Genomic DNA, 26,479 nt, shown 5'->3' on the forward strand with positions numbered 1-26,479 from the left:
AAATCCAAACCTCTGTGGTCACTATCTTTTTTGTAATCCAACAGAAAAAAAGAAAAAAACTTTTTTTCTTCTTATTTGGAATTCCAAGAGCACAGAGGAGTCACAACATGTGTGCCTGCTGTAACACATGAGGGAAATGGCATGACTGGACAGTTCTCAGGATTCAGGTACATGAGTCATATACCCACCCCTATGGCTGCATGTGATTGTCTGAGGACACCGAGGTCAACTTAAACCAAGGCATACATATGAGAGCCATACAACAGCAACATTTCCTGTCATCAGGGAGCTCCTGCCACCCTGAGAAAGGGGCAGGAGAGTTCGCCACTGAAGACTAAGTTCGCATTTATCCTTAAATGTCCTGACTACAAAAACTGCTTATAATTTCACACCAAAGTCCTGCTGTCAACATAAAAGTTAAAATTCATTTATTTTCCATGAAACTTAAGCATCTGAGTCAATAAATTAAAATACATATATTCTTTAAGAGTCTTTATACCAGGATGCTTATTTTTGGTCTTCAACACTGACTTCCTGCCCACTTTCACCACACAAAAGCAGCTCGCTCTCGTAACATGCGGACACCAAAGCGCTGCCATTCTCTCTGATAGATCCACAGCTCCTGTGTCGTGTCCAAACAAGCCAGCACGGCCCCTCCTTTCCATGCAATCAGCCGGGGATCCATGTCCTAGAGCAGTGACACAGCAAAAGCAGACAAGACGTATACTGAATAATTTCCTTGTATTTGGGAGTAGAAAAAAAACCTGCTGAATCAATACTTAAAACAGCCAGATTTTCAACCTGCATTAAAGACTCATTCATGCAGGACCCATGAACTACAGACATCTCTCTGTTCCAACTGACAGGAAAACTTTTTAGTGTTTATTATTGAAGATGCTACTACTGTTATTCCACCAATAGGCCCCATACGCAGAAACAGACATAAGGAAATTACTTATTCTGAAGTTAGAGGGGAGTAAATGTATCCCGTAATCCCTCCCTCAGGATTAAAATTAAATAAGAACATTTCCAGGAACTGTTTGTGAGATATAATGAAATACAGATACAATCTCTTTCTAAATTCCTGGGCTTATGTTTCTTTCCAAGATAGTTCAGGCCAAAAGGATCCTTAATGATGCCCTGGTCTGGGGACCAGCAGCAGATCTTTAACATGAAAGCTAAAACTGAAGTTTTTCTGGCCAAGACCCACCAGTCTTCTCCTTGCCCACCCAGTCCTTTTCCAAAGGCATGGCTTCTGGAAGCCAGCCGTGCTGGTCTGGAGAGCACAGCGAGGTCTAACACCCAGGAATCCAGGTGCCCACCCAGAGCTCCTTGCACCAAATCTGTGACCTACTGAAAGAAATCTTTCCACTTGCCCACACCCTCAAGAGCTGCCCAGATGCAAGCTCATGCCTTCCAGGATTTTATTACAATTAGAATCAGTGCTGGTTTCATTCACATACAATCCAACTGCACCATGGACAACAGACCTTGGGCCTTGTGATCACGTCCACATTCTCAATAATTCGCCTGAATGAAGGTGGCATTTTGTTGAGAATTCTGTGCTGCAGAAATTCTTGAGCTTTATGAAACATCAAACCACCTCCTACCACCAGGATGGAACTGTACATCTTCTTTTTGGTATCATCAGATGCTGAAAAGACAATGATATTCCTTCCACTCTTTCTTCCATATCCACCACTGGGCCAAGCCACCACCATCTCGTTTGGACAATTGAGGCTCCTCAAAGCTCTCTCTCCAACCCACCCTCAACAATGCAGCCAGAAGAACCTTGTAAAACACCAAAGTGAACATGCTGCTGCACCCCCCACCCTGCAACTTGCAGGATTAGGACCAAAATTTCTACGGGGGCCTACAAAGTCTACTGTGGCGTGACTCACTGCTTCTCCAGCCCTATCCTGGCATCTCACCTCCCAGCCACGCTGGCCTCCACACAGGCCTCTTCCTTTGCCTGGAATGCCACCTGGTGACCTTCTCACCTCCTAGACCGTTCTCAAATGGCTCTTCCCTAAGAAAAGATTCCCTGCCTCCCACCATCTATTCCTCCTCCTACCAGTAAAAATCCCTTATTAAGTCCCTCAATCAGAAGCTCTCAGAGTCAGCTCAATTTTCCCTTTTGTTCAACTTTGCAGCACCAGTCAGAGTTGTAATTTCACACTTGTGTGACAATTTAACTTCTTTGGTTTCCTCCACTAGGCTATATGCTCAACAAGGCTGGGAACCACTTCCTAACACCGGACAACGCAGGCACAAAGCATGTGCCCAACAGTTTTTCAATGCATATGCTACGCAGCACAACCACACCCTAGCCTGAACCAATTCACCTAACTGCTATCTTACAACGTGCTTACAACAGCAGTCTATGCTGTGAAGAATGGCTTTATCCAGGCCCAGGGCCTTCCCTTCAAACAGCGAGATGGCAGTCTTCCTGGACATCAGTGCTGTGAGAGCCTCTTCAGATTCATTGCCAGCCATCAAACAGTCTCCCTGGGAGGATCCCAAATCCACCTCCTGGGCATGGAGTCTTTCTGGAAGATCAGAGGACTGGCCACGAAGATCCCCTTCAAATCCAATGGGTTTGGATGCAGACTTTCGGTCAGCAGTAGCTTTTGCAGACTTCAAATCAAACAAAAGGACAAATGGATGGTATGAATGTAACAGAATAGTGCTGATGTTCTCCAGCTAGACCCCACCCCTCCCTACTACACTATTTTATACTACTATAAAACAAAGGTCCACCACTGTGGTGCAGAGGGAATACACACTAGCAGGTGGCCAAGCACCTGCACCCACTCCCAGATCACCTGGGAGTGAGACGTGGTGTACAAAAGATGAGGGTGTGCTGACAATTCCAAAGCAGCCATTAGCAAGAAGGGCAAGTCTCACAACTATTACTGGTTGGATTTGCAAATTGAAATGACAGTGTACACGGACATTTCCCCCTTGAACTGAGTTTTTAAGTGGCGAATTTCAGTAGAATTCTTGTGCCTGTGCCTCCTACCTAATCCTCATTTTCAGACCTTATCCAACCACCTCATGCTCACCATTGGGACAAGGACAAATACTAGAAAAGGTTTATAAGCCCTCCTTTTTCCATCCTGAGCTGCTGTTTCACTGGGAGAGAAGAGCTTTCATTTGTGCCCCTGTATCAGACATCCTATTACTTGGATCATCAGCTCTGGACAAAAGAATTCAGCTTTTTGCCTAGGCCACATACCTTTTACATTATAATTTTAAAATAGGTGAGATTTTACTAAAAATACTCACTACTGGATAAACATTCAAAAGTAGATAGCTTTCACACCAAAAATAAATATCTTTATTAAATTAACTTTTAAATTTGTGGACTGGTATTCTGAAAATTGGCTTCATGTCTGAATGAAGAAATCTGTCATCTGACTTGAAATTTAGACTTCATCACATCTCCAGTTCTAAAAACAGTACTGGCTTCAGCATGTAGTAGACTGCAGTGACTGCGCCGACCCACTAATCACGGACAAACTTCCGCAGGGACCAAGCTGTCTCCTCTCACACCAGAATTTCTGCAGACCTGTTCTTGCTTGCTTTGCGTGGCCAGCAGATAATGCTCATCATGAGGATCCTCAGGGTCACCCTGGGATCTGTGCTGCAAGGTTGTCATCTTCTGTCCAACAATTCCAAAAGTTGCTGGGTAAAACAAAGCCATTGGAGCCTGTGCAAGGAAAAGAAAGATCAACCAAGGACACGTGGCTTTCTGAAAGAAACTGATCTATTAAATTCTGTTCTTCCCAAAACAAAATTGGCAGATCAGATCCTAGAAGGCAGACTCAATAAGCATTCTCTTTTGGGAGTAGCATTATTTCTTTATTGCACAAGAGGCCAGAAAACTTAACAGAAATCATCCAAGTGAACGAGTGATGTGACACCACAAAGAGAAATGTCAAAACGTGTAATGCAAGTGGCAAATAAGCTACTTTATAATTTCCTAATAAGAACAGTCCTTCTCTCTCTAAATAATAACAAATCACATAGCAGCTAATTAAAAAGATGGCCCCCATCATCTATTCTAATCTGTACTCTATCAGTGGCTTAAAAGCTGGTTTAGCAGGGGCACCTGGGTGGCTCAGTCGGTTGAGTGTCTGACTTTGGCCCAGGTCATGATCTCACCGTTCGTGGGTTCAAGCCCCACACCAGGCTTTGCATTGACAGCGTGTAGCCTGCTTTGGATTCTCTGTCTCCCTCTCTCTCTCTCTGCCCCTCTCCCTCTCTCTCTCTCTCTGCCCCTCCCTCCCTCACCCTCTCTCTCTCAAAAATAAACACTAAACAGGGGCGCCTGGGTGGCTCAGTCAGTTGGGCATCAGACTTCGGCTCAGGTCATGATCTCACGGTTTGTGAGTTCGAGCCCCGTGTCAGGCTCTGTGCTGACAGCTCAGAGCCTGGAGCCTGCTTGGAATTCTGTGTCTCCTTCTCTCTCTGCTCCTCCCCTGCTCATGTTCTCTCTCCCTCTCAAAAATAAAGACTAAAAAAAAAAAATTTTTTTTTTTAAATAAACACTAAACATAATGTTTAAAAAAAAAAAAAAGCTGGCTTAGCAGCTAATCTATGCCAGTTGACATTCTAGCCTCACGAGGTTTCACACAAGTGCATATTCTCTCAGTGTGAGTGAACCAGGTCAGCTTTCTTTCTACCCACAGAAATATACACCCATATGTTACCTGGAGTTTTTCATCTCCTAATCGAAACTGGTAAAGTAGGGCAGGGGAATCCGGATGTCGAATCTGAAACTCATGATCCTGAAGCCCAGAGATGTCCTGATTCCAGGAAAAGATGCTGTCAGTGAGCCAGTAAAAGTGCATGTAAACTCCTCAAATTATAGTTAAGCCTCTCCACAATCCAAATCTCACTTATAACAAGACTGCCCTGCAACTTTGTACCATTCCACCTGGAACTTAGTAAAATAAGAATCAAAATGTACCTTGCTTCCCTTTTAACAATTCCAAAATTTCTACCATCTGCATTTTTTTTCATTATTGAGACATACAAATACAATTACCCAAATCAATAAGCAAATTTTCTCAATAACTGCGAAATGCTACCAGTCTTAGGTTCCTCAAAATTCCGTTATTCAGAATTAGATAGTCTGAAAAATGTTAGGGAAAAAAAAGTCTGATACAGAATGCATAAAAAGGTAGGAATCCACATACAACAATGTTTGCAACATTAAGTGCTTCAAATGATGCCATTTTATTAAATGTCTGCACCTATATATTTATTACATGTAAAGGTGTATCTTCAACCTTTATCGGAATGATCAAAGATCCTAAAAAGAAAGGAATTTCTTACACACTCTTTCTTAAAAAAGCCAGCTGTATTTTCTAGAGCCTGAGACACATCCTGATGGCTCTGACCTTACCAAAACACCCTCACTCCTTAAGAGCTTCCACTTCAAGGCTCTGTCAACTTGGGTTGAAAGGGTGGCATAACATTGTTACATTTTTTTTTAATGTTATTTTTGAGAGAGAGAGAGAGAGAGAAAGAGAGAGAGAGAGAGAGAGAAAGAGAGAGAGAGAGACAGAGCACAAGCAGGGGAGTGGCAGAGACAGAGAGGGAGACACAGAATCCGAAACAGGCTCCAGGCTCTGAGATGTCAGCACAGAGCCCAACGCAGGGCTCGAACTCGGGAACGGTGAGATCATGACCTAGGCTGAAGTCAGATGCTCAACTGACTGAGCCACCCAGGTGCCCCAACATTGTTACATTTTTAACTGTCTTTTAAATATCTTAAATTTTTCCTGGAAATAAAAATAATTAGCAATTTTGATTTTGCGCCCACCTGATCTAAATGACAAAAAGTTTCTTTAAGGTGCTGTAGAAGAAGACAATCCATTTTATTTGTTAGCTGGCATTCTCGGTAAGGGAACCCAGCTCGCTGCATCAGCCAGTAGAAACACCTTGACACGTCAGAGCCCCCATACGCCAGACAGAGCCTAGAGTTAAAAGAAAAGGCAGGTGGGTAATCTGTCAGTCAAGAAGGTGCAAAGGGCGTTTCAAAAAATCCATCATGCAGAGAAACATGACAAGTCCCAAAAGATGTCTAATGCATGAATAGACTGAAAGGACAGGATGGACGGATGGGATGGAGAAATGGACTCCAGCACACAACCAGGGGCGGGCACCTAGGAGCAGTCATGCTATTTGCAAAAAGTCCAAGAAACAGAATACACATGACTAAATGCAGCTCATTCCTAAGTCACTATGTTTATCATACACTAGCTGTTTGCCTGTCTTGTATTCACCAGCATATCAAGTTCACAGGCAGTGACATCATAGGACAAACTCATGGGAAGAAAGTTTAGAGTGTACTACCCACTAACTGAATGGTTCTACAATTCGGAAAGAACACTGCTATGTTATTTTAGCAGTAGGAGACCTAGGTCCAGTATTTTCTCCACACTTTAAGAACCAACGGCATCAGCCAATACAAACAGTGGATGAGCCACAATAACTCACACTGGGTTTTCGAATGCACCATAACTTGGGGTGGGAAGCAATAGAGATTAACCTTCCTCATGGACTGGTTAGGCCCACCTTCCAATGTTTCTCTACCCTGTGACTCAAACTACCTATGTGAGGGATAAGAACTATAGCATCCTGAAGAAGCCATCCTGGGAGCACAAGATGTTGCAGAGAACCTGTATGTGCACTGCCTGTGTTGGGCTTGTCTAGGGAAGGACAAGCAGCAAACTTGTGCCTGATATCTCTCATATCAGTGATGACATCACAAAGGGAACAGACAAGAAAGCTACTCATCACTCACTGAACAATTACGACAAAAGCAAATACTCAAATGCTAGCTGGTTAGAGAATTCAGACCTGAAAACCTATTTTCCCCTACACGTCTTGTCTAAATAAAACTTTGCTATGAGCATAATTGGTATTTTCACTCCAGACCACAGCAAGACACAGAGCTAACACTACGCCAAGCAGGGATCTTCAGGAGCTGCTGATGTGAACTCACAGCAGAGGATTCTAACAGGAAAGGTAAAATCAGTGCTCTGTAGCCTTGCTAGAATTTGTATTTCCACAACTGTGAATATAATTCCTTATAAAAATTTCATTTCTAAGGGGCCCCTGGGTGGCTCAGTCTGTTAAGCGTCCGACTTGCGCTCAGATCGTGATCTCGAGGTTTGTGAGTTCGAGCCCCGCATCGGGCTCTGTGCTGACAGCTCAGAGCCTGGAGCCTGCTTCCCATTCTGTGTCTCCCTCTCTGTCTGCCCCTCCCCCACTTGTGCTCTGTCTCTCTCTATCAAAAATGAATAAATGTAAAAAAAAAAAATTTAAAAAAAAATTTTCATTTCTAACTTGTGACGCTTTATAGCTGAACAGGCTGTGAGGGGAGAAGGAGCAGAGAAAGCCACCTTCCAAGGTCCTTACCGAGTATTCCGATGAGAGACCCCATCCTCCACACAACACACACTTGTCTTCTGATCTCCAACATCTACGATACAAGTGCTGCTTAAACCACTTCCAAAGGTGGCACACACAGACTCCTGATGGACCACAATCCCTAAGACACAAAGGCAGAGGAGCCATCAGCTAGGCAGCAGTAAAGATCGTAAGACAGACATTCAGTTAAAGTCTGGAAACCCCTGAGCAATCGTCCAAGCACAGCAGATCCTCTCAGAATAAACATTTCAAGAAAGCAGTGAATTAGATTAATTTTGTCAATAAAAACAGAAAACCAATCTCATTTCAGGTAGATTTCTCTGGAATATAGGACATACCTGAAAAACCCATCTTCATTAAGATCATATTCACTAGTTCTTTCACATGCTGTTTATTGTAGATATCAGGAATCAGCAAGATACATCGATAATACTAAAAAGAAAAACAAAGGGGGAAAAAAAAAGATAAAACAGTTAATGCTAAAGTCCAGTCAAAATAAATGTCACTACATTTGTCTTCAGAGAGGATTCTCTCTAAAGGATGGCAACAATGATTAGGGGCACGAAACAAAACCTCAACCCCCCTGCTATCTTTGGGGTTTAATGAAAACACTAATGTTGAAGTTGTGTGAGGATTTTTTTTTTCCCTTTAAATTATTAAAAACTTGTCAAATGGTATCACAACCCCAGATTTCAAAATATACTACAAAGCTATAATAATCAAGACCATAGGACACCGGCACAAAAATACACATATAGATCAATGAACAGAATAGAACCCAGAAATAAACCCACACATATATGGTCAATTTGACACAGGAGGCAAGGATATACAATGGGAAAATATCTCTTCAACAAATGGTGCTGGAAAAACTGGACAGTTACATGCAAAAGAACAAAACTGGACCACTTTCTTAAACCATTCACAAAAATACATTAGAAATGAATTAAAAATGGAGATGTGAGACCTGAAATGATAAAACTCCTAGAAGAAAACACAGGCAGCAAATTCTTTGACATCAGCCTTAGCAAAATTTTTCTGGTTTCCTGAGGCAAGGGAAGCAGAAGTAAAACTAAACTATTGGAGCTATAGTAAAATAAGTTTGCACAATGAAGAAAGCCATCAACAAAATGAAAAGGCAACCTTACCTGATTGGAGAAGGTATTTGCAAATGATATATCTGGTAAGTGATTAACAGCCAAAATATATAAAGAACTTCTACAACCCAATACCAGAAGAACAAATAATCCAATTAGAAAATGGGCCTTGGACCTCAATAGACACATTTTTCCAAAGACATAGAGATGGCCAACAGACACATGAAAGGATGCTCAACATCGCTAATCATTAGGCAAATGCAAATCAAAACCACAATGAGATATCACCTCACAACTGTCAGAATGGCTAGTATCAAACAGACAAGAAATAACGGGTGTTGGCAAGGATGTGAAGAAAAAGGAAACTGTTGGTAGGAATGTAAATTGGTACAGCTGCTACGGACAACAGAATGGAGATTCAAAAAAAATTAGAAATAGAAATAACGCACAATCCACAGTAGTAGTAACTCCACTACTATTACCCAAAGAAAATGAAAACAGTAATTTTAAAAAATATATGCATTCCTAATTTCAGTGAAGCATTATTTACTACAGCCAAGATAGGGAAGCAACCTACGTGTCCGCTAATAGATAAATGGATAAAGAAGATTGGTATATACATATAATAGAATATTACTCAGCTACATAAAAGAATGAGATCTTGCTATCTGCAATAACATGGATGGACCTAGAGGGTATTATGCTAAGTACAGTAAGTCAAAGAAAGATAAATACCATACGATTTCACTTACATGTGGAATCTAAAATACAAAACAAATGAAAAACCAAAAAAAGCAGAAACAGACCCATACAGAGAACAAATTAGTAGTTGCCAGATGCAAGGAAGGTGGGGGATGGGAAAAATGCGTGAAAGAAAGTGGGAGATAGAGGTTTCCAGTTATAGAATGAATAAATCATGGGGATGAAAAATACAGCATAGGGAATACAGTCCTCGGTATTGTAACAGCACAGTATGGGGACAGACAGTAGCTACACTTGGGGTAAGGGCAGCATTATGTATAGTGTTGCCAAATCACTGTGCTGTACCTGAAACTAATGTGTCATTGTATGTCAACTATACTTCGATTAAAAAAGAAAACCAAGGGGCGCCTGGGTGGCGCAGTCGGTTAAGCGTCCGACTTCAGCCGGGTCACGATCTCGCGGTCCCAGAGTTCGAGCCCCGCGTCGGGCTCTGGGCTGATGGCTCAGAGCCTGGAGCCTGTTTCTGATTCTGTGTCTCCCTCTCTCTCTGCCCCTCCCCCGTTCATGCTGTCTCTCTCTGTCCCAAAAATAAATAAACGTTGAAAAAAAAAAAAAAAAAAAAAATTAAAAAAAAAAAGAAAACCAAAACCAAAAACAAATTTTGTGAAATTAAAAATAAGACAAACATATGTCCCAAAAAAGGCCCAGAGAGAAGGCATAAACACGAGCAAGTTTGCTGGTTGCAGAGCAGTAGAGACAGACACCAAAGAAACAGTAAGAAAAAGAGAAGGCACCGGAACTGAAGTCAGCCAAGAAGGACACCTTAAGGCTGAGAATGCTTCAAGCACACTAGATTACAAACAACTCAGGAATACGTACTTAAACACAAGTAAGACAAGACTCTTTTTTTTTTAATTTTTTTTTTTTCAACGTTTATTTATTTTTGGGACAGAGAGAGACAGAGCATGAACGGGGGAGGGGCAGAGAGAGAGGGAGACACAGAATCGGAAACAGGCTCCAGGCTCTGAGCCATCAGCCCAGAGCCTGACACGGGGCTCAAACTCACGGACCGCGAGATCGTGACCCGGCTGAAGTCGGACGCTTAACCGACTGCGCCACCCAGGCGCCCCAAGACAAGACTCTTAAAGGCAATCCAAGTAACTGGGAATTTTAGCTCACCTTTAAATCTTTGAGTGGAATTTCCAAGTATTTTTGTATTGCGTGAGACCATATTACTTCAATATCTGCCAGAACAGCCGTAAGGGAGCCCCCAGGTCCTGGGTGAATATTTAACTGACCTCTTCTGATAGGCCAGTGAATATTGTAACAGTCCAATGGATTAACATACAAAGCCTAGAAAAGACAGGGAGATGAATACATTGTTAAACTTTTCTTGGGCATTTTCTGAATTCACATTTAAACATCTAAGATCATGGGCATTGAAGAGAGCATCTTTTGGGATGAGCACTGGGTGTTGTATGGAAACCAATTTGACAATAAATTTCATAAAAAAAAAAAAAATCTAAGACCAGAGTTACGATTAACATTGGCTCACTATTCTAATTAATTTTTTTTCATGTTTATTTTTGTTGTTGAGAGAGAGACAAGAATGAGCGGGGGAGGGAAAGAGAGAGAAGGAGACACGGAATCCGAAGCAGGCTCTGGGCTCCAAGCTGTCAGCACAGAGGCCAACACGGGGTTTGAACTCACGAACCTGAGCTGAAGTCAGATGCTTAACCGACTACCCAGGCGCCCCCATTTGCTCACTATTCTAAATGTTGAGAGTGGAGTACCTAACATCACAGGAGCCTGTGTGAGTATCTGGGCCTGCAAGGAAGATGGAAGATGGTGAATTCTAGGAAACAACTAGAACTGGATGGTGCTGCAAAGTTCCCTACCTCTTCTCCCACCAAAAACTCAGGGTGATGAGACGTGTTTGTCCACTTATTTCCAGAACAGTGATCTAAAATTGCAGGTCGCATCTGCTTGTTGTAGGAGCGTGCCTGAAATAAAAGAACATCAGAAAACTGTCTAAATGTTTGCAAGAAAAAAGGAGAGGGGGAAGGAGAAATGTAGTATGAGTCCTCTTTTCTCCTCTCTCACATACCAGATATAGATTACAAAATGTAATCACAAGCCCTAAATATCTGGCAAAATACTGACTGGTCACAGGAAGATTCTCTTGGCCTTTTCTACAATTGTGATTTTTTACCCATGGTTTTAAAACCTAGACTGTGATTCATAACCAGTCCAAAATCACTACTATACTCTGCTTAAAACTGAATACACATTTGTGTATCATACCAACTCACGTCCACTCCTAACAGTATTTTTTATCATATTAAAATGACAAATGTAGGAAGAACATAGCTTCCCATGTTCTTACAGATCCTGGAATTATACACTTAAGACCATCAGATAAACTATAAATGTTTATGAACTTGCCATAAGAAACACCATCTTTTCAATTATTCAAATGCCCAAGCATTTGTGACACTGATTTGGATATTCTGTAGGTGGTTATGAATGTTTTTTTCTTCCTCTTTTAAGGAAATCCTATCTTTAATTTGCATAATGAAACTGAGAGAGCACACGATTGGCATTATGACACAATAGCAGTTAAAGAATAAATCTGAAGAAAGAGTTAAGGGTGAACCTGTTCAGGGGACACGGGAATCCGTCTTGTACCATTTGACATCTTTTTAGACCATATTGCTTGATCCACCATTTTAAGGCCATTTTGTCTTTGTTCATTACTTTCTGGTTTCTGGAGGGGAAAGTGAGAGATGAGCAGTACAAAGGATTCAGTGAAAAGAGAAAGCAATTTGGCAAACTACTAAATTAATCCACCAAGAAGAAATGCTCCCTCATCAACAAGTAGCAGTATTTCCTTAATCTTTGTCATACGTATCAATCTTAAGAACTCAAATTAATCATTTCACTATTTATAAATTAAAAAGTCAGAAAGGAACCCTCACCCATAAACCCAACTATTTGCAAAAATCTATAACCTCAAGGAAGTATGAATGACAAAATTTTTCACAGCACTGATCAGGATAGCTACTTTGTATTTATAAAGTATTTCAGAGACTTTTCCGTACATGTACATAATTCTCATTATTCTCGATTTTGTAACAATGCTACATTCACTCATGTGTTATTTTGTTTAATCAGCAGGTATTCAAGTTGCTGTGACATTATAAGGAATAGATCTGTAAACATCTCTGTGAAAAAGTTATTGTTTCCTATCAACTTTTACTCCTGACATTTATGCCCTACAAAAGAATTGTAAGATCCAAAAATATAAATGAATTTAGACTCTTATACTCTCAAGTTACATTTAGGCTTAGAAATGGGACTTACACAGTCTTCCAGTCATGCTAAAAAAAAAAAAAAAAATCCTAAAGTTTACTATTTGAAGTATAGAAACTGCAAATTCCTAAAACTACCTTCGATCTAAAACTTAAACGTGGATTACGATGCAAAATATATATTTTAACATCTACCATGAAATACTTTCTCATAATTACTATCTGCAAGATAAAGTAAATGCTACCTACAAGGATATATGTAGTTTTGCCTTCAGATTACAATTTGACCTAAGATTGTAGTAACTGATTATAACAATTCAATTTACTTATAGATTGAAAATACAAGCTCAATATACACTGTAAGTATCTGGAAGAGAAAAATTTGGCAGTCAGTTAATAGAGACCTTAAGGCATTATTTTGAGTGAGTGACATCACCTTCATCAATACCCAATTCATATTGATGGGTGAAAAAATTTTTAATTTACTTTTGTTGTAATTATTTCTGTACAATCTAACACCGCTAGCTCAGATGAAAAATACTACTTGTAACCCTGAATGATATTATTATTTTAAAACGCATTAAAGCTATGAAGATGGAGATGTTTATTCAAGTATACTGTGTATACCTGAATGTGTAAGCTCTCCCAAAGAAACCACCTTGGGCTTTCTCTCCAGATCCTCCATTTCTGACTTACATTTAGTCCTTCCCTTAGGAGCCAGTTGTCCTTGTATAGTGGCTGCCCTTGTTGTTTGTGTCTTCGTGCAATTACATGAGGAATGCTAGCAGGAAGTGTGTCTGTAGCTCGCCCAATCCTTAGGGTTGTTGAACCTGGGTGTATGACAACAATGAAGTTGCTCTGGATTTGCTGCAAATACAAAACACAGGAGCGTGACCTTGGTAAATAATATACAGGTAACAAGTTAAATAACATGTAGGTAACAGGCAAGACTAAGAAGTTAAGTTTCCTATGACTATCAGACTCAAAGGTATCAAAATAATTCACTGAAGGTAGCTCTTTGAGAGGCATCCAATTATTGCTCTCTGCCTGAATGCAAACTCTTTTAGTATTTCTGTGCTCCCAGGATCTGACCACAGTACACAGGTCAGTATTTGTTTAAATGAACAAAACCATAATTATCTAATGCAAGTTAACCTATAATTACTGGGCATTTCTGTGCTAGGTACTGGGGGTACAATGGTGACCAAGACAAAATCCTGACCACCAGAGAACTTTCAGATTACTAGGGGTCACAGGCAAGGAATACACGTGGGAAATGCCATGACTAGTGAAGTACTACTAGCTAAAGCTGAATCACTTAAAGATGCTTAGATTCTAAGCCTCCACTACACATTTTCTGATTCAGAATTTCCAGGGAGAGCCACCATTCCTGCACGACTCCTTAGCTAGTAAGGAGCTGCCCTTGAGCTACAGATGTGTTTTCTTGTATGTATCCATTTAAAACATTTCCATAGTTTGCCCGTAAGATACAGTCAGGAACCTCTGAGATCAAGACCCTGTCTACTTCTCTAACCTTACTTGAGGACCACTTCCTTTCTCTTTAATCTTCCTCATCTAGATCTCTCTTGATTTCTTGGGGCACCTGGGTGGTTCATCTGGTTAAGCATCGGACTTCGGCTCAGGTCATGATCTCACAGCCCATGAGTTCAAGTCCCTCGTCGGCTTTGTGCTGACAGCATACAGCCTGGAGCCTGCTTCAGATTCTGTGTCTCCCTCTCTCTCTACCCCTCCCTCCACTCATACCATCTCTCTCTGTCAAAAGTAAATAAACATTAAAAATTTTTTTTTTTTTAATTTTAGCTATCTCTTGATTTAACTCACCACTCTGACTTCCAGATCTTCACACAGGCAGCTCCCTTTGCCTGCCACGTCCTTTCTCCCTGGTAAATCCTACTTTCCCCTTCAGTTCTGAAGTTAAATGTCATCAGATTAGGTTTGCTTGTCCCCTTACAATATAACCTTATGGTACCCTTTTTCTTGACACTTGTCATTCTTGTAATTTTTTACTGTCTGCCCTCCCAACAGACAAAAACCTTCATGTAAAAAGGGATCACTTCTGTCTTGTTCACTATCTATGCCCAGTGCACAGCGCACAGGATCCTAGGAGATATTGAAAGCAGCACTTTCACATGGTTGGCGTGATGTTAAACAGTACTTCCCAAGCTTTTTTGTGCTATGGCAGACATTTGTCCAGCAGACTGGAGTGAAAAGATGAAACTGCTTGCCATTGGAGATACCTGTACCTCATTAATGGCACACAGGCTGCAGCACATTGATCAGAAAGCTCTGGGGTAGTAATGGCAGTTTTCCAAAGCATGGACAAATATTTTTTAACAACTACGTATTTATTTTAACATTTCAGGAAAAAACTAGACAGTACATCCCATACATCACTTCCTGAATATTATTACTTAAATAAGACCAAGTAAAAGAACTTATTAAGCAAATAATGGATATGAAAAAACCATAGAGAACATGGAAAAACTAAAGGGTGTTCTACAACTGACTGGATTAAGGAAATGTTGCTATAGTGGTTAAGGGCCCAGGATCTGGATTCACAGATTTGTCTTCAAATTCATACTGCACCACTTCCTTGCTCTGGATGAGGTTCCTACCTCACAGAGCTATTGTGAGGCTTAAGCGAATTAATCCTGCAGCCCAGGGTCTGTCTAACCTTCCAAAGTTCTGCACTGCCTTCAGAAGAGACCAGACTCTTTCTTTATGCCTCTCATGATAGGCCCCGCTACAATCTCCTGTCCCACCTCTCGCTCCCTCTTCTTCCTCACTTCCAGACACCCTGATCACCAACACTTGATCTCCTCTCCTGACCCAGGTCTCTTCCACACTGTTCTCCTTCCGAGATTTCCCCTAACTCCTAATCACTCTTTGGGTCTTAGTCCAAACGTCATTTCCTTTAAAACCTTCTCAGACCATCAGGGCCAGAGGAGACACCTGCTGTGTGTGCCCAACACTTCCCTATGGCCTTCTGTACTAGCCCATCTGACACCATATGCCCTGATACCTGCTGCCCAACTGTGAGCTCTACCTCCTGCCTCCCAGTCACAGAATGCTAAAGAATCATACATGGTGGGAATGTGCAAGGACCATACAGACCATCCAGCCTGCCCCCTCAACTAGCAGGGCGGAAAACAGGCCAGGGCAACAGTAACTATCACCCTGGGGGATTCCCATGAGCCAGCACGGTGCTAAACATCCTACAGCTGCCTGAACAGTTGGGTGTTATCCTTAACCCAGCCACCAGTTAGGAAGCTGCCTCACAGATGTCCAACATGAAATTCTGACCACGTAAATGCCTTATTTTTGCTGTGAATTTACCCATTTTCCTATGGGAATGTTGGTATTTTTTCATTCATCAGTAGAATACACACACACAGGTCCTTTGCCGGCCATGCTACGACAAATAATTTTTTTCTGGTTGGTATGACTTCATCTTGTTCTGATTTTGACACACAAACTCTTCTTGTCCATTCAGACGATCGTCTGCCTCTTCCTTGCTTTATGCTGGAATCGGCCTCCACTCCCAAAGATAGCCTTCACACAGGAAAACGCCTGCACCGCCAAGTGTCCCTGCCCGGCGCTAAACTCCACCTGCGCTCACTGACACTCCACAGCTGCTTGGAAGGCAGGCAAGGGCCCGGGGCCCATACCGCGGCCGACCGGAGAGACAACCACCACCTGCGCCAGCCACGAGGGTGGGGGCCGGAAATCTTGCCTCGCCGCCTGCCTTTTCACCCCCGCCCAACCGGAAGGCCTTCTTCGAGACCCGCCCCCTGCGCCGCGCCGCACCTCCTGCAGCGACTCCGGCACCAGCGCTGGCACGATGGGTCGTTTCACGCCGCGCTGCTCCTTCTCCTTCTCTCCGCCCTTCTCTTTCCCGTTCTCAGCGTCCCCCTTCTCCGCCTGGGTCATCGCGGCCGCTGACAACCCCGACCTCCAGCCTCAGGGACACACCGCGCCCGCCGGAGCCGGCTGGGCCCCCGCGCACGCGCAGCCTCCCAACCTGGTGCCCGGCAACCAAGATGGCCGACGGACAGCCGCCCCAGAGGCTTCCGGGAAAGCGGAGGGGCGGTGCTGTCCAGAGGAGGACGGGGCGGGAGTGGGGCGTGGATGGGTGGGTGTTGCTGTGATTTGTCCTGGCGGTGGGATGCCCGAAGCCTCCTTGTTTTTCCTTTCGAGCGCTACACCCGGCATCGCGTTTTGCTCTCACAATAGGAAGCCTCTATTCTTGGTTTCCTAGACCCTAACTGCTCCTAGTTTTCCTCATACTGCGCTGATTAGGTTCAGAACAGCTTCTGATGTTAAGGTTTTGAGTTAGGGCGCCTCTCTCCGCACCCCTTGGATGACTTTATCCGGTTTCATGGCTTTGCATATGAATATAATTCCCAGGTTCATGATTCCAGTCTGGAAGTGACCCTGAGATCCAGACTGATAACCAACAGCCTATTTGGTATCTCCACGTGTATGTCCACAAGGCATAGCAAACTTACACGCGCCCAAACTGGAACTCTTGATACCCGCGCCATCCCCTCCGCCCCCAGCCTACTCCCATTTTCACCATCTCAGTAAACATCACTTTGATTCTGCAGTTGTCCAATCTATCAGTAAATCCTGCAGTCTCTAAAATATATCTTGAATGAATCCACTTCTCCATCTCTACGGTTACCTAGTCTAAACTACTATCCTCTCATCTGGACTGCAACAGCTTCTTAACCCAACTCCCTGCTTCCATCTTGTCCTCCTGCAATGTGTTCTTAATGCACTTGCCCAAATGTCAACTTCCAAATTATGAAGTAATCAATACCATGTATGCAGCATTCCACTTAATACCACCTGTGAGTTATCTTGGACAAAAATTAAACCCACGCTTTACTCTCATGGTTTTCCCTTGTTCATGGAACAGAATCTAAACAAACTCACCATAGCCTAGAAGGCCATTCTTAACCCAGTTTCTGCTACCTCTAAGTTCACCTCATCTCTTTCCTTCTGTTGGCATTTCGGTTACCCTTGCTTTCTTTCAGCTTCTCACATGTGCCAACCCCTTCCCTTCATTGGACCATTGCTCTTGTTCCCTTTGCCTTGGGTGCTCTTCCTCAGCTGGCTCATTCTCATCCTGTCTCAACTCAAATGTCACCTCAGAGAAGACTCCCCCAGTTACCTTGTCATCTTATTTCCTTCGAAGCAGAATTAAATCTGTACTTAGCTTGCTTGAGATCTGATGAAGTCAGGACTATAGGATAACCCTAAAGAAGAGTACTGCAGAGCAGTGCTGGGCAGGGGCAAGGCGGCAGGGATCACCAATCACATGCACAGAGAAGCCTGTCACTTCCTGAGACTCTGCCCTGGTCTCCTCCCCACTACAGCCTTAGGTGGAGATTTGACAGAATGACCCTGCCGTTCACCAGCCATACAATCTGGACATCATAAAACTTTGCTGACCCTTTACATGTTATCTGCATAATGCAATGTCATCTACCTAACCCAGTGCATCAGAATTAACAATATGTAAAAGATAAAATGTCTCACGGGCTTGAGTGGTCAATAAACTGTCTTTATTATTCTTCTCCTTAAAATTGTGTTTATAATTGTCCCTTTCCTTATGTTTGAAGACCAGTGTCTCATGCCACTACATCCTCATTTCCTGACAAACAGGGTTAAATAAATGCTTCTAAATAAATATAAAAATGCTTTTACCTGAAACTTTGTTTCAAAGACTGCTGGGGGCACCTGGGTGGGTCAGTCGGTTAAGCGGCCGACTTCAGCTCAGGTCATGCATGATCTTGCGGTCTGTGAGTTCTAGCCCCACGTCGGGCTCTGTGCTGACAGTTCAGAGCCTGGAGCCTGCTTCAGATTCTGTGTCTCCCTCTCTCTGACCCTCCCCTGTTCATGCTCTGTCCCTCCCGTCTCAAAAATAAACAAACATTAAAAAAAAAAATTCAAAGTCTGCTGAACACAAAGCAGAATTATCTGTATTATTCATTTTTCCAACAAATATTGCAGTGCCTATCACACTTAATCACTATTCAAAGCACTGGGGTAAAAAAGACAAAAATCCCTAACCTCATAGAGCTTCCATTCTAGTGAAAGAATATGAGAGTTACTAGCATTCATGGGGGTGAAAGCCAACAGGCAGTATCTTAAGCAATGGTTTAGAATTCAAGTTTGTGAAGACAACACAGAAGCCTATGATATTAAACCCACCTAGCCAATCTTCATTTTGTATGTAGCTCAGGTTTGTTGGTTATGGCTTTATAAATACCCTAATTATATTCGGTAGCAAATCCGATATTTTGTATTAAAGATTCACAGGACAAATATGTTTTGAGATAAAATTGTATGCATACTATTGAAATAAATACAATGTGATTTATTTATAAATGAGAACAAATTAACAGTGAATAGTATTTCAGAAGTTAAAAAGGTGACACTAGTTGTACTGAATACACAACCTTTTATTTTTCTTCAAATTTGGAGTTTTTTAATTATACAAAGATGACAAGTCAAGTTTTGTAACCTAAAAATATTTACTTATTAAAACTATATTAATACTTTCATAAACTATACAAAAAAGAATGAGACAAACATGTGCATTTATAGAACTGCATGTCAGTCATGCCAGATCCCTGGGGAGGGAATTCCCAGCACAACCTCATCTGTCTGTGAGGACACAGAGCAATTCTCGTTTAGACATACACATTCATTTGCTTGTCCAGCACAGTCAGTCCTCTACCTCTTGATGGTTTCCTTCTGCTATGAACGTGCATGTCCAGTTGTCTGCTTCTTACAGCAGACATTTACCTAAAAGAAAGCATTATAATAAGTTAATAGTTATTAATTTGGATCTGCACAAAAAAGTCCAACTATCTTTTTTTTTTTTTTTTTTTACCTGTTTTCAAAAGACACTTTGATAATAAAATTCAACAAATTTTTCAAGGGTTGAGATATTTTTCCATACAAGATGTCTGAATAATTACAAAATGTTGGGCAACTTCTGTTTTCCTAAAGAAAACTTCCCTAGGAAGGTATTTTCAAAACGAAATCTCTGCACAGTAATTTCAGATTTCACGTTACCTTCCTCATCCACCAGCCATTGGAGGAGGACTAGGGCCACGCAGATGATTAATTCGACCCATTCTTCTGGGAGGGTTTCCTGGTGGCCTAAAAGAAAAATTTCTACTGTTTAGTAGACATCAAGTGGTTCCTTTCAAACACTCAAACAGACCCTCTTCTCTATTTAAAATAGGAATTACCAACTAGGTCAGGAGTTAAGAAAATTCAAACCCCTACAGGGACCAGACACTTAATGCACATGAGGAAGTGGGTCAAGCAAGGACTGCGATGGCCTGAACAGTGTCTCCTGTAAATAAATGCCCAACTGAAACTCCGCTCCATGGAAGTGCTGCTTGATCTTCTCTGGTGTTTCTTAGCAGTGGAAATCCAGATTCTACAGTGAAAATCTCTAGATTTAATGTTGGTCATCAGTTTCAGCCTCTAATTTAGACTTTGCCCAGAGGATATTTGATATACATTTTAGCTTTATCAAATTGACTCTGGTTATGAAATCAGAAGCAACTTGATTTAATTTACGGTAATGCATTAATCTTGTGAAATAGAATTTAAACCTTTTATTTCCATGAGCCAAACTATATCTATCTATCCATAATATCTAATTTAATTAAAATTACAGACTGGTAAAATTATCTATTATCAACTTAGAAAGCTCTACCCTCTTCCATCATCATATCTGGAATCAGAGGAGTTTCCGTAGCCTCTTCTCTTTTTCACATCTTGCTGAAGCAGAGTCTTGAAACTGAAACAAGGGGCAGAAAACAACAGAAATACCGCTTTCAACATAAAATGTATTTCCATGGTTTCAATTATATCTGTGAGAAGATAACTAAAACCAACTTAGTTCCAACCCCACATTTTTCAAAGCCAGCTGGACAGCACCATCTAGCACGAGCACATGTCTGCATTTGTGCCATGTTCCAGGCAAAAGCTACCATTCCTGTCCTTCATATGTGCTAATAACTCTCCTTGACGGAGTCTAGGAGTGACTCTGAAACGAGAGCCATGCCCAACTTCCTCCCTCCACTCTACGTCAGCTGTCAAGTCCCAGAGTCTGTTTTCACAGCATTGCACATTCATTTCCCCTGCACTTCTCCAGCCAACAGCCTACTTGATGGTACCTTGCTGAGGGAGGAGCCCAAGGTAGTATGCTAGAGACACAGGACTTCTGGGAATCCATTTGGATGGAATTTTATTGGTAGAGGGAGACGAATTTAAGGTAAAACAATGTTTTTTTTTTTAAGTTGGTTTATTTATTTGCTTCCTTATTGATTGATTGATTGATTCATTCATTCATTCATTCATTCAGAGAGACCATGAGCAGGGGAAGGGCAGAGAGGAAGGCGAGAGAATCTCAAGCAACCTCTGTGCTGTTAGCATAGAGCCCAGTGCAGGGCTCGAAATCACGAACCATGAGGTCATGACCTGAGCCGAAACCAAGAGACAGCCACTTAAGGGGCGGAGCCACCCAGGAGCCCCTAAACCAATACTTTAAATAAACAACAGAGAGTAGGCGAAGCTTGTAAGAGACTTTAGTGAAGTTTTGCGGTAGGCAAATTAAGGACCCTCTGTCCCATTGTATTTTTCTATGGAACCATCTCTTCCATTTTTTCTTTAACCCCTTTAAACTTATGCTACATGCAGCCATCAGATTATTTTTCTACACCACAGCTACAATCCAATTAAGTGTAAAGATCGCAGTCTGCCATTCAAACTTTGCCGTCTTTCCTGTGTTTTTTCCACCTTCCACAATCACATCCAACCCAATACCCATTGTAATATGAATTAGAGTCAATAAAGGAAGGGGCGATCTCTCATATCTCTGCATCCCTGCAGTTCTCTGCTATGTGACATTCAAACGTATATTCAAACTTAGCATGAGTAAGACTTGTTGGTAATTGATGAATAATTTTTACAAAACAGCATGGGAAAGACCAGAAAAATGCATTTAACTAAGAATTGCTTGGACTTATAGTAAAGTTTAAGTTTTTGTCTCCTGTATTGATTTTAACAATTGAAAAAGCAACTTTACTCCTTGGGATATTTTTTTATCAAGATCTAATTCCCCTTGTTTGTTTATTGTACAATATGGAATAAAAGCTGCACATATCCATTACAGCTGGAATAGTAGAGAGAAAGTGAGGCACTGTCATTTGGCATTAGAATACAGAGGCCTGGCTCCAGAGCTGCAGACTGAAATCGTTACCACTAAGGCTAAGACACAGTCAAGCTTTACTAACTCCACTATCAGATTCATACTCGTAAGATGTTTGGGGGCAGCTTCATCACCAAAGAAGTCTTCATTTCCCTTAGAAGAGCTAATGATAAATAATAAAAAACTTACAATTAAAAACTGCTTCAGTAAAGCTCAGCTTGTGTAAGATACTCCACATAATGTATCCAATGTATTTCCGTTAACTGAAATATCAGGGCTATTAAGAACATTATTAATTATTACACTTACAACAAAACCACGAACTCAGCTATTCCCCAAAAGAAATCTGTTATCAAAGATAATCTCCATGGGGACTGACTCCGGCTGTCCAACACTTGTCCTACAGACAAGAAAAAAGAAACTTCAGTTAGTGCTACAAATCCCTGACACAAGATATATTACAATTAATCACTTAGGAAACATGAGACTCAGTTTTCGACTTGTTCACTGTTCAGATGCTCAGCACAAGGAAAGGTCTGTTCTATGTGCATCCTTCTAAGGAAGGGTTCAGGGAAGTAAAGCTCAATGACCTAGGGGTCATACTTTTAATACGTCAAATGCCTTCCTATGTTCTTAATTTTGGTGAGTTACACTTCAAGTATTTTTTCTCTTTTTCAATTGCGGTAAAATAGGCTTTAAAATTTTCCATTTTAACCATTTTTTTTTTCCATTTTAACCATTTTTAAGTGTACAGCTCTATGGCATTAAGTACATTCACACTGTTGTACAACGTTCACCATCATCCATCTCCAGAACTTTTTTACCTTCCCCAACTGAAACTCTGTACCCATTCAACACCAACTCCCCTTTTCTCCCTTCTCCTAGTCCCTGGCAACCACCATTCTACTTTGTCTCTATGAATTTGACTGCTCTAGGAACCTCATTATGAGGAATCATATGGTATTCTGACTTTGGTGGTAGGCTTTGGTCTTCAAGTTTCATCCATGTTGTAAATGTGTCAAAATCTCCTTCTTTTTTAAGGCTGATTCATATCGCATCATATGTATGTACCACATTTCGCTCATGCATGTGTACATCATTGGGTTGCTTCCACCTACTGGCTGTTGTGACAATGCTAGCATGAATGAATACTGGTGCATGAATCTCTTTATTCAAGTATTTTGAAGAAACAAATGGAATGAGTGAATATAAAAAATGTTTACACTACTTCCATCTTCCTAAATGTGTTCAAAATATTTCTTTTCACCTGCAAAGTCTCTTTCCTGGATTAAAAAAAAAATTATACACACTCTTACAATTGTTTAGAATCAGTTATGTTAAAATTTTCAGACATCAAAGAATTTGTGTGCTCTAAGTATGAAAGAGAATTTGCCTTGTTCATTAAAATAACCACATTTTTCTGTAACGGGATGCTGTTGATTCCAATTATAGACTCCAGTTTTATCTTAAGCACAAACAAACCTATTTTTCAAACCACTTTAAATAATGGAAGCTACAACATGAAAGTTAGTTCTCTAAGGTTTTTAGCCTTGCAAATCAAGAGGTCAGAATATTTTGGGAGAAGAACTACCTGCCAACCTCTCCTCTCCATTTGCTCAAGGGCTTCCCCATACTCACTTTCACCCCCTCAATCAGGGTCTACAATTCCTCTTTCTTTGACCGTCTTTCAGGGATTCACTTGGACCTGAGCTCTCAAGGGAGCTATTGAGAAAAAAGGGATACACTTCAAGACAGAGCGTGGCTGCCTCTTACTAGCTCTGCTTCGTTGGCTGGTGGGACATTTTCCTTCTCTGAAAAGAAGTATTCCCAGGCTAGTAATATAGGATTATTGAAAAAGAAGTCATTTGACAGTAAGAAAAATGTTTTGCTGACTGCAAAGTGCTGATAAATTCAGTCCTTCTAAAAGAGATTTAACTAGAACATACCAATTCTCTTTGTGATTCTAAGGAACGCTTTGCAATGTTCTACCTCACGTTTGGTACTTTCTCTCCTAGTTTCTGAAGGCAGAAACCTCCCCTCCCAACATATGCAGAAGGAAATAACTTGCTCGGATGCAGCTGGCATTTCTCAACTATAAAAGTGAGATAAAAGAACTTAAGGGGAACCTTGTGTTATTTATGTGGATCCAATAGGACAATGCATACACAGAAAGACCCACTACAAAGAATTACTCAATAATGCATAAATAGAAGCTGCCAGCCTTACCCACAAAGGATATAACACAAAGTCTGCAAGTGCCCAAAATAAGGTGAAACTTTAATGCTTTTGTTTAGTGTCCATAAACCTACTTGTTTCAAAGATTAAAAAAGAAAAAAAATTAAGTTTATTTATTTTAGAGGGGTGCCTGGGTGGCTCAGTCGGTTAAATGTCCGGCATCTGACTTGGGCTCAGGTCATGGTCTCCCGATTTGTGAGTTCGAGCCCCGCATCGGGCACTGTCTGACAGCTGGGAGCCTGGAGCCTGCTTCAGATTCTGTGTCTCCCTCTCTCTCTGCTCCTCTCCTGCTCTCACTCTGTCTCTCTCTCCTTCAAAAGTAAATAAACACTAAAGCTTATTTATTTTGAGAGAGAGAGAGAGAGAGAGAGAGAGGATCCCAAGCAGGTGCTGCGCTTGGGGGGGGGGGAGGGGGGAGAGCTAGGGGGTGGGGGGTTTTAACTCAGGAACTGTGAGATCATGCCCAGAGCCCAAATCAAGAGTGGGATGCTCAACAGACTGAGCCATCCAGGTGCCCCTCAAAGATTTTTAATTGGGAGAAGAGGAGGCAGAGATTTTGAAGAGCAAAGAAATGCAAAGTGCACCCAGCCAGACTTCTCCCCATCACACCTTAATCATCTCTGAAGTCGGATGATTCAAATAGAACAAGGACCTCCCTAGCTCCAGTGATCCTACTGGTTAAGATTGCACTAAGGCATTGATTCCACCTGAGTCAAACAGGTGGGCGGGCGCTTTGGGCAGCGGTCTGACCCAGTGATCTTGTGTCCTTCCTTTCCAGACACTTTCTTCGTGGAGTCTCTGAATTAAGCCTCTTCTCTGATTCTCTACTCCAGGAACAGTTACCTTTGTTCCTACAGGGGGCGGGGCTTCTCCCTGTGCCCCTTGGAATTAGGGCAAAATAACTGCGTGTGTGACTAGCCACCTACTCCTGGCGGGTGGAGGCGGGGGGGGGGGGGGGGGGGGGAAGCCTATCCAATTTTTAAGTTTACTTATTTATTTTGAGAAAGAGAGAGCAAGCAGGGGAGGTGCAGACAGAGAGAGAGAATCCTAAGCTGGCTCTGCGCTGTCAGCCTAGAGCTCGAGATGGGGCTCGATCTCTCAGTTCGTGAGCAGTGAGATGGAAATCAAGAATCGGACCTTAAACGACTGTGCCACCCAGGTGCCCCCTTATCCTATATATCTAGTTCTCTTTACAGGTTTTAGAGAAAGACCGGCTAGTAGATACCAGCAAGGACCCTGACGACAGTCGCCTCCCTTCGTCTGTGATGCTGAGCAACCTAGTGGACCTTGCTGCGCGTCAGTCCTCACCCCTAAACGGGACAATAAACTACTACGTGAATAGGGCTGCCACAGAGGCTGAATGGGTTGATCGGGAAGAGCGCTATCACTGCGCCCCAAACACAGGCACTGCGCAGACGGTGTCGACCCTGTTGTCATGCCTCGTCAAACACGCGGAAGCCCACGTTCGCGAAACCCACAGTCAGAAGCTGGGCGAGGGCGCCGGGCAGCCGGCACCGTCGTCACCACCGGGACCTCGGCCCCCGCCCGCGGGCTCAGGGACGCTCGGCTGACGCGGCGCAGGCCCGGGCGACTCCGGGAAAGTCGGGCCGGCGGGCGAGGATGGAAGAAACCCGGGTCGGCCCTCGCAGGCCAGCGGTCGCCCTCGCGGACCCTGCGACTCACCATTCGAGATGTAAACCATCTTTGCCCCTTGTTCCCCGCCTCCGTAGCGACTGAGGGGCTTGGCCCCTCTCGGCCCCGGTATCTCCCTCCGCGACCCGCCCTCGGACGTCACAGCCCACGGGTGCACACAACGGCGACGGAGGAAGGAGGTGGACGGAGCCCATTGGCTGCTGGAAGGGGGACGCGCGTGACTGGCGGCTTTTTTTTTTTTTTTTTTTTTTTGCTTCGTCACGCCGGCAACTTCCGGTGGAGCGAGGGCTGCCGGTCAGGTAAGCGGAAATGATGTTTGGGATTTTAACCCGTAAACGCGCGCTTTCCTGTCTCCTTTTGGGTTTGAGCTCGAGGAGCTCGTTTGCCTCGCACGGTGAAGAAAGGCTATATTCTAGTTGCTTGATGGGCCCGTGGGTCCAGGTTCGGGAATGCGAAGCTGCTCTATGTGCGAAGGCTTGAAGAAACTGCTGGCAGGAGGGGGCTCCTCAGAATATTCCAGAAGTGTTGGTATTTGAAGGTGTGGAGGGAAGTGCCTTCGGGCTGAGGCGGTGATCAAACCGTAGGGAGCTCTATTGTCGTGTTTTCGGAATGCACAGACAGGCACCCTCTAGATGTGTTCATTCTTTTTAAAACCAGTGTTTCTGCTCTTGGTTCGCCAGAAGTGAGTGGAATTGTTAGCTCTTTTTAAGGCAACCGTGAAAAAAGAAATAGTGTAGCGCGAGACCTTTCTGTTCTTGTTACTTATTGATGGC

The 26,479-nt window shown here is 42.6% G+C and overlaps 2 protein-coding genes across 6 annotated transcripts; both read right to left on the reverse strand.

The window, feature by feature from the left end:
- Positions 1-403: 403 nt before the first annotated feature.
- Positions 404-18,163, reverse strand: ACTR8 (actin related protein 8). 5 transcript variants are annotated; one of them, XM_043587652.1, is made up of 14 exons: positions 15,914-16,289; positions 14,399-14,485; positions 13,253-13,423; positions 11,902-12,012; positions 11,144-11,248; positions 10,425-10,598; positions 7,785-7,878; positions 7,435-7,567; positions 5,834-5,987; positions 4,716-4,811; positions 3,572-3,712; positions 2,373-2,637; positions 1,491-1,654; positions 404-688 (listed from the first exon to the last, which is right to left on the reverse strand). In XM_043587652.1, the coding sequence occupies exons 4-14, from the start codon at positions 11,971-11,973 to the stop codon at positions 545-547; spliced, it is 1,542 nt and encodes a 513-aa protein (XP_043443587.1). In that variant the 5' UTR covers positions 11,974-12,012; positions 13,253-13,423; positions 14,399-14,485; positions 15,914-16,289; the 3' UTR covers positions 404-544. The 5 variants fall into 5 exon arrangements, with proteins under 5 accessions (XP_043443587.1, XP_043443584.1, XP_043443586.1 ...); XM_043587649.1 differs by lacking the exons at positions 14,399-14,485; positions 15,914-16,289 and adding an exon at positions 16,385-18,163; XM_043587651.1 differs by lacking the exon at positions 14,399-14,485.
- Positions 18,164-19,662: 1,499 nt separating this feature from the next.
- Positions 19,663-25,868, reverse strand: SELENOK (selenoprotein K). Its single transcript, XM_043587658.1, has 4 exons — positions 25,737-25,868; positions 22,128-22,218; positions 20,322-20,405; positions 19,663-19,753 (listed from the first exon to the last, which is right to left on the reverse strand). The coding sequence occupies exons 1-4, from the start codon at positions 25,753-25,755 to the stop codon at positions 19,663-19,665; spliced, it is 285 nt and encodes a 94-aa protein (XP_043443593.1). The 5' UTR covers positions 25,756-25,868.
- Positions 25,869-26,479: the final 611 nt, after the last annotated feature.

The sequence above is a fragment of the Prionailurus bengalensis genome, chromosome A2 (genome assembly GCF_016509475.1).
Source record: "Prionailurus bengalensis isolate Pbe53 chromosome A2, Fcat_Pben_1.1_paternal_pri, whole genome shotgun sequence".
NCBI lineage: Eukaryota > Metazoa > Chordata > Mammalia > Carnivora > Felidae > Prionailurus > Prionailurus bengalensis.